The 12,336-nt window shown below is 36.2% G+C and overlaps 1 protein-coding gene across 1 annotated transcript in view; it reads right to left on the bottom strand.

Moving 5' to 3' along the window:
- LOC149184996 (leucine-rich repeat receptor protein kinase HPCA1-like) overlaps positions 1 to 7,867 on the bottom strand; it is a 31,304-nt gene extending 23,437 nt beyond the window's left edge. The window contains exons 1-11 of the mRNA XM_089415514.1: positions 7,774 to 7,867; positions 7,539 to 7,659; positions 7,318 to 7,389; positions 6,876 to 6,949; positions 6,721 to 6,802; positions 6,494 to 6,637; positions 6,291 to 6,365; positions 6,126 to 6,197; positions 5,272 to 5,343; positions 5,114 to 5,182; positions 4,944 to 5,018 (exon numbers count right to left, since the gene is read on the bottom strand). Of these exons, the coding sequence (XP_089271640.1) occupies positions 4,944 to 5,018; positions 5,114 to 5,182; positions 5,272 to 5,343; positions 6,126 to 6,197; positions 6,291 to 6,365; positions 6,494 to 6,637; positions 6,721 to 6,802; positions 6,876 to 6,949; positions 7,318 to 7,389; positions 7,539 to 7,659; positions 7,774 to 7,867 (950 nt within the window). The remainder of the gene's footprint in view (positions 1 to 4,943; positions 5,019 to 5,113; positions 5,183 to 5,271; positions 5,344 to 6,125; positions 6,198 to 6,290; positions 6,366 to 6,493; positions 6,638 to 6,720; positions 6,803 to 6,875; positions 6,950 to 7,317; positions 7,390 to 7,538; positions 7,660 to 7,773) is intronic.
- Between the last annotated feature and the right edge of the window lie 4,469 nt (positions 7,868 to 12,336).

The raw sequence follows: 12,336 nt of genomic DNA, 5'->3' as shown, positions 1-12,336 counted from the left end.
GTAGACTGTGGGTTCTCCTTTACATTTGTCAAATTCATTATCCAATAGATATGAATCTATCCTGCTGTACCATGCTCTTGGCGCTTGCTTCAGCCCATAAAGAGCTTTCTTCAATCGGCACACTTTGTGCTCTTCACCTTTCTTCTCATATCCGAGAGGCTGTTCCACATAGACCTCTTCCATTAACACTCCATTTAGGAATGCTGATTTCACATCCATTTGGTAGACTTTCCATTTGTTTTGTGCTGCTATGGACAACACTGCTCTCACTGTTTCCATTCTTGCAACCGGTGCGAAAGTCTCCTCATAATCTCTCCCATACTGCTGCTTGTACCCTTTGACAACCAGCCTTGCCTTGTGCCTTTCTATCTTGCCTTCAGCATTGCTCTTGGTCTTATAGACCCATTTCACACCAATGACTTCTTTGCCTTTTGGTAGCTCAACCAAATCCCATGTTTTGTTTCTCTCTATGGCATTCATCTCCTCATCCATAGCTTCTATCCATTTCCTATCTTTAATTGCATCTTCGAAATGAATAGGATCATCAACATGACAATACAAGGCAAATAAGGAATTCATTCCTTCATCATAAATGTCACTTAGATTTCTAAACTTCTTACCTCGTTCACTTGGTGTGCAAGTGCTTGAAGATGCACTTGAATTTCCTCCTTGTGGTGTGCTTGGAGAAGCACTCTCATTTATCCTCAATGGTGTCCCTTGCTGTCCTTGTGTTGGCGCTGCTGTTTGGGGATGCATTTCAGCCACCTCCTCTTCATCTTCATCATGAGACAAACAGTTCTTGACATTCACTGTTTTCTCTATGCTTCCATCCCAAGCTTCCTCTTCAATGAATTGAACATCCCTGCTGACAAAGAACTTCTTGGTGGATGGAATATACAACCTGTAGGCTTTGGATTCCTCACTGTATCCAATGAAGATGCATTTCTCCCCTTTGCTGTCCAACTTCCTCCTTAGCTGATCTGGTATGTGTGCATAGGCCACACACCCAAAAACTCTCATGTGGGTGACTCCTTGCTTTCTCCCACTCCATGCCTCTTCTGGCACTTTGTTCATGACTGCTTTTGTAGGACACCTGTTCAATATATAAACTGCACAATGTACAGCTTCAGCCCAATACTCATTTGGCAAATGCTTTGCCTTCAGCATGCTCCTCGCCATGTCCATGATGGTCCTATTCTTCCTTTCAGTAACTCCATTTTGCTGCGGAGTGTACCGAGTTGTGAACTGTTTATGTATTCCATTTTCTCTACAAAACTTTAGGAATTCCTTGGAGATATACTCACCTCCTCTATCAGTTCTCAATACTTTTATGTGCAGCCCGCTTTGGTTCTCCACAAGTGCCTTGAAGTTTTGGAATTTCTCAAACACTTCACTTTTGTTTTTAAGGAAATATATCCAAGTCTTTCTTGTAAAATCATCAATGAATGTCAAGAAATATAGGCTGCCAGCTAATGATGGAGCTTGCATTGGTCCACACAAATCTGAGTGGATAATCTCTAAGGGTGTCTTTGCCCTTATGCTTTTCCCTGATGGAAAACTTTCTCTGTGTTGTTTTCCCAAAATGCAGCCTTCACATAGGCTGTCCGGTTTCTCTATCAATGGTAATCCCTTTACCATTCCTTTTCTGCTTAATAGGTTTAGACCTCCAAAATTTAGATGCCCGAATCTCAAGTGCCATAACCAGTTCTCATCCTTTGGCACGCTTTGGAAGGCCTCTTGGGTGACTGCTGCCATTTCCCTTTTGTTCTTCATGTCTGCCCGAATCCGGAGAGGGAACATCCTGTTCCTTGTCATCTTCACTTCAACAATGCATCTTTTGCTGGGTGGTATATCCATGATGGTGCACACATCATTTACAAAGTAAACATTGTAACCCTTTTGGATAAGCTGTCCAACACTCAATAGGTTACATCTCATTCCGGGGACATAGTAGACATCTGCTATGGTTTTCCTTTCTCCTTGTTTTGTAAATATTTTTATCTCCCCTTTTCCCATAACAGACACTTTACTATCAGTTCCTAGTGTGACCTCTGATTTCAAATTCTGATTTAAGGCTGAAAAGAGGGCTATATTCCCTGTCATATGGTTGCTGCAACCTGAGTCTAAAAACCAAATGTCCTCACTGTTTGTTTCAGCCATGTTACAGGCTAACAACACATTATTTTGACTGTTGTTTTCTCTTGTAACATTTGCATTTTGTCTACTGTTCATATCATGCTGTTTCTTTCTACAATCACTAGCATAATGTCCATACTCTTTGCAATAATAGCATTGAACATTAGATTTATCGTACCTTTGTCCTTGAGCATGATATTGTTCTCTTTGTTGGCTGCTGCCTTGACCTTGGTTCTGATTTGGATTGCTGCCTCTTCCTTGTGCATTTGATGAGCTGTTCCTTCCTCCTCTGTTCTGGCTTCTGCCTCTTCCTCTCTTGTTTCCTCTGCCTTGACCTCTTCCTCTTCCAAAGGACATCTGGGTCTTGAAGGCTTGCTCAAGAGATGAGTTTTCATTCCCTACTCAACCTCTGCTCATGAGTCATCAGAGATGCATGCAGCTCATCAACTGAATAGTTTGAGAGATCCTTTGTCTCTTCAATGGTGGTGACTATGGCATCGAACCTTGAGGGTAAGACCCTCAATATTTTCTCCACAATCCTTCTGTCTTCAATGGTTTCTCCATGAGTTCTCATTTGTGTGATTACACCAATCACATGAGTGAAGAATGAGTCAATGTTATCTGACTCCTTCATGTTCAAGTTCTCAAAATCCTTTCTCAGCATTTGCAATTTTGCTGTCTTCACTCTCTCCATGCCTTGATAGGCTGTCTTAAGGATTTCCCATGCATTGTGTGATGTTTTAGCTGCTGCTATCCTTGGAAATATACTCTGGTCTACTGCTAGATGCAACAATAAAATGGCCTTTGCATCCTTCTTCCTATTGCTCTTCAGGAGATCTCTCTCTCCCTGAGTTAATGCATTGAACTCAGTTTCATCTGTTGGTTATTCAAAACCATCTTCAACTATTTCCCATAAATCTTGAGAGGCAAACAGGGCTTTCATAGTTATTGACCAGTAGTCATAGTTCTTCCCATTAAACTGTGGGAGCTGGGTATTAAACATACCCATACCAGTGCTTGTGCTGGCCATTCCTTGACTGTGTATTTAAAAAAAATTGACTGTTTCTTTCAGCAGCAACACAAAGAAAAATCTTTGAGAAATACCTGAACCCTTTGTTGTCTGAGTCTTCTGTCTGCCTGAGAAGTTTTGCTGCAGCAACAACCTTCTCCCTTCAGCTTCTTTAACTTCTTTAAAGAGCCTAAGCCTGCTCTGATACCACTGTTGGTGATTTTTTAATGGGGAAAATACCAAAAACCAAGAAAATAAAACACAGAGGCAATGCTCTGTTTTACTTTACTCCAGGATCTTTTTGTGCATACGAAGACTTAAAAAAAATTCAATGAGAGACAGAGTATTTCACCACCATAAAATATTTCTATTCATTAAAACCTGATACAAAGATTTACCACTGTAAAATCCCTTTTATATTCACTGCTGTGAAAAACAACTTACTGCTGTAATAAAAGTTTACATAAGTTTACTGCTGTAAATAAAAATTACACAGGCTTACAAAAATCGCTTCACCATTTCCTTTGTGCACTGCTGTGCAAAACCACACATGGTTTTTGCTATTCCTCTGTTTTACGATGGCCAACACTAAAACATTACAACCTGTTCATATCTTTTTACACACTGCTGTGTGTTCCACCTTTTACTGCACCCACAAATTTTTACGCTGCTGTGAACACAAGTTTTTTACCTCCCGTGTGCCATCATACATAAAAAAAGTCAACACACTCAAAAAATAAATATACGACCTCCCTCTTTTAAATATTACATTACATAAAAACGACCATACCTCTCTTTAAATGTGCCATTCCTTTTTACATACAAAACTTACGTGCCCATAACATTATTAAAAGCATCTACCTAAAAACTACGAACAGCACATAAATTCATTAAATTCTTTCATTCGGCGGTCAAACCATAAGTCTTTTACTCCACGCAATGCATTGATTTGACGTTTGTTGGTATGCAGCTTCAATCGATCAACGGCGGAGAACACGGGAGCAAATCCAACGGTGGAGAACAATATCGGAGGGCCAACATATGCTGAACATTAACTCCCGAGATTCTTACGTTGCAATACGTCAGGGCTGAACCACGTGTCGGCTCCAAAATTTCTTGGGTTCGATCATCGGAAAATCCCTTCTGCCTGAAATCAACCTGAGAGCTTTCCGGCGAGGTTTATTGACCGGTTTCTGGCAGCTGCGTTGAAATTAGATTTCAACAGAATAGAAGTTGATTAATATCGCATCATTTAATTGTCAGAAAGTTTCACATATCCAAAGATTCTTTTCCCTCTTCCCCTTCCTAGTCCTATAGATACTACAAGGTTTCCCATACATATAGCTGAATCAGAAATCCACATGAATCAGTTTAGAGGGTTATCATGGAAATCCGTACGCCCAAGTCTTGGTAAGGGTTTTCCCCCATGGAACATCCGTGATGTTGTTGTATCGAAGGTCTATCAATTGGAGCTGCTGACTGACACTTCCTTCCAAAATTGAGAGAGGCCCATCTATAGAATTATTGGAGAGAATCCTACGCCATTGGAAAACGAAGATCACTGAATTTTCAAGTTTGATCTTTCAACAATGTAACATTGAAGGTACTGCACAGAAAATATTAAATACACTTACATTGTCTCAAGTTGCGGTGAGCTAAAAACTTCAGAAGAAAGCTGCCCATTCAAATTACTGTTTTCTATCACACTATAGAACAAGGCAAAGGGAAAGGAAAAACCAGTTAGTTCGAAAGATAGTAAAGCTTAATTTATGTTGTATTTCAAACCCCTTGAACTTACATGGTGGTCAAAGATGCGAGAGCAGATAACCAGGTGGGCACATGGGAAACATCGAATGAATTGTTACTCAAGTCCCTATAAAAGCAAATACCGTACACATGAATATTGGAAGTCTTAACTTATAAAATCAATTCGAGATCTTTTGAGCAGAGTTTGAACTTTCTACTTACAAGTACTGAAGATCTTTCATCAAAGATAAGTCAGGTATATAACCGTTGAGCTGATTATTTGATAGATGCCTGAAAAAATGCAGACAGTCAATGAATTCTTTTGGTCAATAACTATGATCTAACATCTCTGAACAGGCGCAATACAGCATTGATCTTACAATTCATTAATATTTTGCAAGCGTGCGATGTCGGACGGAATTGGGCCTTCCAAAGAGTTTCGATCAAGCCTCCTGTTAATCATAAAGCAAGATTTAATAGATGGCATGTCAAGATATTGAGAACTAAGCAGCAAAAATATTGCTGCAGTATTTTAGATTATCAGAGTAAGAGAACATCGTTACATTGGAAAGCTCTGCGTGTGAATACGTTTCACATCTTACATTCCCTGCTTATGAACACTCTTGACAGAAAAGCGATAGATACTCTTAGATATTTAAGATTCGACAGAAAAGCTATGGACATTTGTCCTATTACCCCAGAAAATTTTCATGTTATCTTTAGAACATATTAATTAAAACAGTAATGCTTACATTTCCTAAACCTCACACATCTCTCATCCTTCAGGCCCTTCTACGCACATCACGTGAAAGCATATTTCACTTGCAATAATTTCCTTTGGGCATCTCTAATTTGTTTTCCTTTTTCTACCATGGTGAATGGGTAATTAGTTAGAATGGGTAATGGGTAATTAGTTAGAATGGGTAATAGTTAGAGTAATTTGACCCAGGCTTCAGATCAAATGTAACTGCTGTTGTTATAACACTAAGAGAATATCCAGTGATTAACTCCTAGAGAGCAAAAACAAGATATACCAAGAATTTATCTCTATGAGAACTAAGACTCCAAGTGACTACTCCTTTAGCGCCAAAAATATTCCCCATAAAATTTGAAACCAAATAAAAAATTGACATCCCAAACCAAAAATATAAACTTTATTTCCAACAGATCACCAAAGAGTAGTTGGGGACTTGTGTACTTTGAAATCTAATGGAAATAGATATGGGAGACTCACAGGACAGTCAAGGATGATACAGTCCCAATAGTAGAGGGGATCTTTCCTGTGAATGAATTGTCATCAAATAACCTGCAAAGACTTTATGTTGAGAATCTAATTTGATCGAAATAGTTGATCATGAGTTGAATTAAATCCTTACAGTATAATGAATATCGTACTTACACATGTTTTAAGGTCATATTCTCGTGAAAAACCTCCGGTGGAATCGATCCATTCAAATTGTTTTTATTCAAATGGCTTGAAGCATCAACAACATAACCACAAGTTGAAGGTAACAAGGTATAAAGTGCATATTCCTTTACGCAGGTAAAAGTTATCCCAAATAAAAATGTAATACTTATCCCAAATAAAAATGTAATACTTACAAGTGACGGCAATTCACAAGCTCTTTCAGCTCGACAAGCAATTCTCCACCGATGGTATTGTTGGACAAATCGAATAAGTAGAGATTCGTAAGATTACACAAAGATGGAGGAATACCTCCTGATAAATCATTTGAATTCATGTCCCTACCAAAATCAACGATGATTCACAACGTCACAAAGTGTACTTGTTCATAGAAAAAAAGGGTTTTTTGGGAGTATTTTCTTACAGAGTAACCAGTCTCTGCAGTTTACCCAGCTCCTTTGGAATGCGCCCAGAAAACCTACACCCCGTCAATATTCTAAAACGAGCTAAAAATTAGTCGATTGTAAAGAATTCGAACAAGAATCCCAATGATTGAATTACAGGGTTCAAAATGCTTACAACGTTGAAGGTATTGTAAATCACCCCAAGTACTTGGAATCAGTCCTGTCAGGCCTGGATTGTATGACAGATCCCTGCAATGATGACTTTGTTCAGTCAATCTACTTATTATACCCTCTTATTTACCATGCAAACCCAAGAGGTAATTTTTGTTAATATTATTCGAATTGCATTTAAAGAAGGAAGATGCTCTGTTTAGAGGGTAACCCTGGAAGATCCATCCCCACTACACTGTGTATTCAAATGCTGGATAAAGTTTACACGGTGCATTGACGGCATTAAATAGAAAGATTATTGCACCCAAGTAAACAAATCTCCGATATACACATGGGGGAGTTCAGCCAAATGAACTTTACTGAGTAACCTCAATATTCATTGGAGAAATGGGTTTAGACGGTATCTACTCTGTGGTACCCTGCAATTACTTCATCAATCAACTTACAGAACTTGTACTGCTGAAAGCCGCCCAATGTCAATCGGCAATTGTCCATTGAGATTCATTGAAGAGAGCGTCCTGTAAAATTTTATCCATGGAAATATTCAGTTAGAAGGAACTCCCAACGTTTTCTGTAGAGCTCAAGAAAATTCCATAAACGGCATGGATATTCATTTAGTAGACAAGATGTTGTCATGATTTGAAGACAAGATGCACAAAATACTTACAGTGAAGTAATTCGGTTACCAATGCATGAAACGCCATCCCATTTTAAACCACACGGATCTCCGCCTTTCCATTTCGACAGTGGGTTTCCCAATTGCATTTTTATTGACAACAGTGTGTCCACTGAACACATTGAAATGCATAATTACCCACTTATTTCAACATTAACACGGTTAAAATTTCTAACGAGTAAATCTACTTATTAGGTGCCCATTGACCAATATCGATAGAGCTCACCATCTCCGGTATCTGTGAATCCTGCAGTAATCACAAAAGAAAAAAGCAAAGGCATGTTGAGGAGGAGCAAAACAGAAGCAGAGCGGCGAGACATGGCTGATGAAGATACAGTGAAACAATTAAAACAGAAGCGTGAAACATATCAGAGATCATATACATATATATAGATATTTTTGAGCTTTATGTCATGTTGGGCTAATTTCCGCATAGTTCGTTCATGTCATTGACAGAGGTTTACCATTGTAGCCTAAGAGAGTTAAATATGTTTAAGAGTTAATGATATCGTGTCATCTATGGTATGACGATGTAATAAAAATTGTTTATAAATTTGAAGAATTCCATTGCGAAGTGTTAAATTTGCTAGATTGGTTAAGGTGAATGAAGATATATTTTAAGGGTGATTTTAAATGTAAAGGTTTGCATATTTTTGGATCAAGATTTTAAAATTAAAGTTTTATTATTTAATTTTGGTTTGAATGGGAAGCTTGTTGCAAGGAAAAAAGAAACATATTTAAGCTATAAATTAAATTTGAGGAAACATATTTAAGTTATAAATTAACAAGTTTAATGGCATTGATTTTGAGTTGTGGAAGGGATTTTCTTATAGATTAAGATCTATGGGTGCACTATCTCAACCAAAAGTGGTATGAAAGACAAAAATTATGTGTTGATGAAAAGAAAGGCTAGAAACTTTGTTAGGCTGTGCTTGTCCAATTCATAATTATTGAACAATTGTGCCCTCGTTAATAAATTTATTATAAAAAGTTGTTTGTCTTAAAAATGAGTAATGGTGATTACATAGTTTCTCACTTGAATGTATTTAGTATTATTGTGGCCTAGTTGATTTTAGTTGGAGGGAAGATGGTTGAGAAGGACGATTGAATGACACTATTGTGTTCTTTTACAAATTCATGGAACAACTTGATAATGGTCATTGGAAGCACTATAAAGCTATTGAAACTTGATGAGGTCATAGATGTCTTATTCTTAGAGGAGGTGAAGTGAAAAGCTCCTAAATCCACCAATGCAGTCCTAGTTGTTCATGGAAGATCGAAGGACAAAGGAAAAGGAGAGAAAAGGGAGAATCCAATTCCAGTAGGAAATGAAAGTCTCAAATCTTGCAATTGTGTTAAGGTCAAACATTTTAGAAGAGATTGTAAGGGAAAAAAGAAGAGAAGGAAAAAGAATGATGATTATGAAAAAACTTCTCAAGAGAATGGTGGAGATGCCTTTGTTGTAGAGTCTGCAATTTGTGCAGGCTAGAGTGCATGGTTAATAGAATCTGGAGCTTCATTCCATATTATTTCCCATCAACACTAGTTTTCATTGCATGAGAAATATGATGGTGGGATGGTATGTCTTGATGATGACTCCTTCTCAACATGGTTGATTGTTGTAAAGTCTTGATTAGACTCCTTGATGTCAGCACTTGAGTTTTGCACATTACAGGTTTTAGCACAAAACCTACTATTAGTAAGAACAATTAATGATGTAGGCATGTAGGTTGTTTTCTTTGACAAAGGGTGTAAGATGGTTTGATGAGCTTTGGTGCTCAGTAAGAGTGTTCATGAGAGAACTTTACTCCAACTTGATACATGCAATGTTCAATGTAATAGATTTTAATTTCGATAGCATAGATGTCTATAGGATGTAAACCTTCACGATCAAAACCTTCTAAACAAGTTCTTGTTTCTAAAAACAAGTTGGCCATATGGAACATAATTCTATGGTAGAAAATTTGGGTCATAATAATGAGAAGGAACTACAAGCCTTGAAAGAACAAAAATTTCATCGACAGATTGAATAGTCAATCCCTTGAATTTGATTTTCACAAGCATTGCATATACAAAAAACAAAATTGGGTTCAACTCTATTTAGCTCTAACATATATTTTGGGTTGCTAGACTTAATTCATTCTAATGTTACTATTTGGTCTAGTCAAAATTCCTTCAATTTCTAAGGCTTTGTGTTATGTGTCATTCATTACTGATTATTCTTGAAAGGCATGAATATATTCCTTAGAACTAAATATGAGGTTTTTATTCAATTTAAGGATTTTTAAAAATATTTTGGAAAATCATATTGTTAGGACAATCAAGATTTTGAACACTAACTAGGATAGATCCAGGGATCAAATTTCTTCACGTGCAAATTGATTTTAGAGTGAAAAAAAAATGTGTAATTTTTTATTGTTTAAATTGTATTTTTTAATGTTATAGATATTACATAACATTTGCATTAAGTAATCTTATCAATGCAAATTAAATTGTTTTTTTTGTTATTAATATATTTTTATATTAATTCATATTAAAATATTTTCTTCATAACCCATATTGGATATTTTATTCTATTCAAAACCTTCTAAACAAGCTCTTGTTTCTAAAAGCAAGCTAGCACTATAGAAGATAATGACATGGTAGCAAAGTTGGGTCATATTAATGAGAAGGAACTACAAGGCTTGATAAACAAAAACTTCGTTGAAGGATTGAATAATCATTCCCTTGAATTTGATTTTTACAGACATTGCATATGTAGAAAACAAAATTAGGTTCAACTATATTTAGTTCTAACAAATATTTTGGGTTGCTAAACCTAATTCATTTCAGTGTTACTATTTGGTCTAGTAAAAATACCTTCAATTTCTAAGGCTCTTTGTTAAGTGTCATTCATTGATGATTATTCTTGAAAGGCATGGATATATTTTTTAGAAATAAATATGATGTTTTTACTTAATTTAAGGAGTTTAAAAATACTTTGGAAAAGCATATTGTTAGGAAAATCAATATTTTGAACACTAATAATGCTAGTGAGTTTTGCTTTGTAGAGTACGATAAGTGTTGTAATGAAAATGGCATTAGAAGACACATGACAACTCCATATACCCTTTAGTAGAATGGAGTTCTAGAACTAATGAACATTATGTTGATGGAAATAACTACGACTACACTTTGTGGAGCTAGCTTAGAGAAGAAGCTATGGAAGAAAGTAGTTGCTATTGCATGTTACTTAATTAGTAAGTATCCCACGTCAAATCTTGTGGATAGAATCCATATGGGGGTTTGGATGGAAAATAAGTCTTCACTTTAACATCTTCATTTTTTGTTGATGTGAAGTATATGATCATGTGCCTAAGGATAAGTCAGTGAACTTGGATAACAAGGTTGTCAAGCATATATTCATCTATTATAACGTTGGTATGAAAGGGTACAACTTTTCCAGTACTATAGCTAAAAATATTTTGTATAGTAATAATGTTATTTTTAAAGAAGTTAAGCATTCTCCCGCAATTTCTGAATTAGAAAAGGATGAGAAGAAGCTAGTGGTTCAATAAACATCCAAGACTAGGAAAAATGAATTAGAAAATGAATGAAAAGTTCATGGTCGACATGATGAGGAGTATTTATAGAGTTTAAAAGAGGAGTAAAAAGATGCACCTCAAACTTTAAGGAGGTATATACAAATAAAAATGAACTAGACATTTAATCATATTTATATGTATATTTGCTTTATTTGCTAACACTGATGAACCTAGAACTATGAAAGTGGTAATGGAGATGAAAGATAAGGAGTCTTGTATATTGGCCATGGAAGAGGAAATGGATTTAGTTAGAAAGAATGATACATGGGGCTTGGTAACATTTTTTGATCGATGAAAACTTATTGGATGTAAATGGGTGTATGAAAGGAAGATTAGTTTAGATGGAAATGTTTAGAAACATAAGGCAAGGTTGATCATGATATGATATTGCTAGGTTGAGGAGTTAGAATTTGGTGAAATATTTCCCTCATTTGTTAAGTGAACATGTATTAGGGTTGTACCACATATAATAGCACCTTCTGATTTAGAGAGAGGAAATATGGATGTGAAAACAACATTCCTACATGGTGATTTGGAGGAGGACATGTGTATGACACAATCATAGCATTATGTTGAAAAAGGTAAATAGTCATTAGCTTGCAAATTAAAAGAGACTTTTTATGGTCTCAAATAATCTCCTGAAATGTCATGCACCAGAAGTTTTATTCTTTTATTTTGGGGTTAGGATTTCTAAGATCCAAATCAAATCATGGTGTCCATTACAAGCATAATGGTGGGAATTTCCTTGTACTCACTCTATATGTAGATGATATGTTATTCTTTGGTAATGGTAAGGATGTGATTCGTGATTTGAACTCTTAACCTTCAAAACAATTTGATGTGAAGGAGTTGGAGCCTATGAATATATCTCAGGAATGGAGATCATAGAGATAGAGAAAGTAAAAGTCTTTAGTCCATCTAGGATATGTAAATTATGTGCTACAACATTTTTACATGCTGGATTGCAAACCATTGGTGTTGTGGTTTCAGTGGGAACTAAAGCTTTAGTTCAACAATGTCCTAGAACAACCACAGAAATGAGGGATATGGTTTTAGTTACTTATGATAGTGTGATTGGTAGTTTGATGTATGTTATTCTCTATACTAGACCATATATTACTCAAGTAGTATAATTGTTGAGTTCTTTCATGGTTATACTTGGTTGTGAACATTGGGTTGTAGTGAAGAGGGAATTCAAGTATTTG

This window comes from Pinus tabuliformis, chromosome 3_2, assembly GCF_031772625.1.
Source record: "Pinus tabuliformis cultivar Carrire ecotype Pingquan chromosome 3_2, CPIR1, whole genome shotgun sequence".
In the NCBI taxonomy this organism is placed as follows: Eukaryota; Viridiplantae; Streptophyta; class Pinopsida; order Pinales; family Pinaceae; genus Pinus; species Pinus tabuliformis.
Note: the sequence above shows the minus strand (reverse complement) of the source record. Positions and strands in the feature narration are given on the sequence as shown.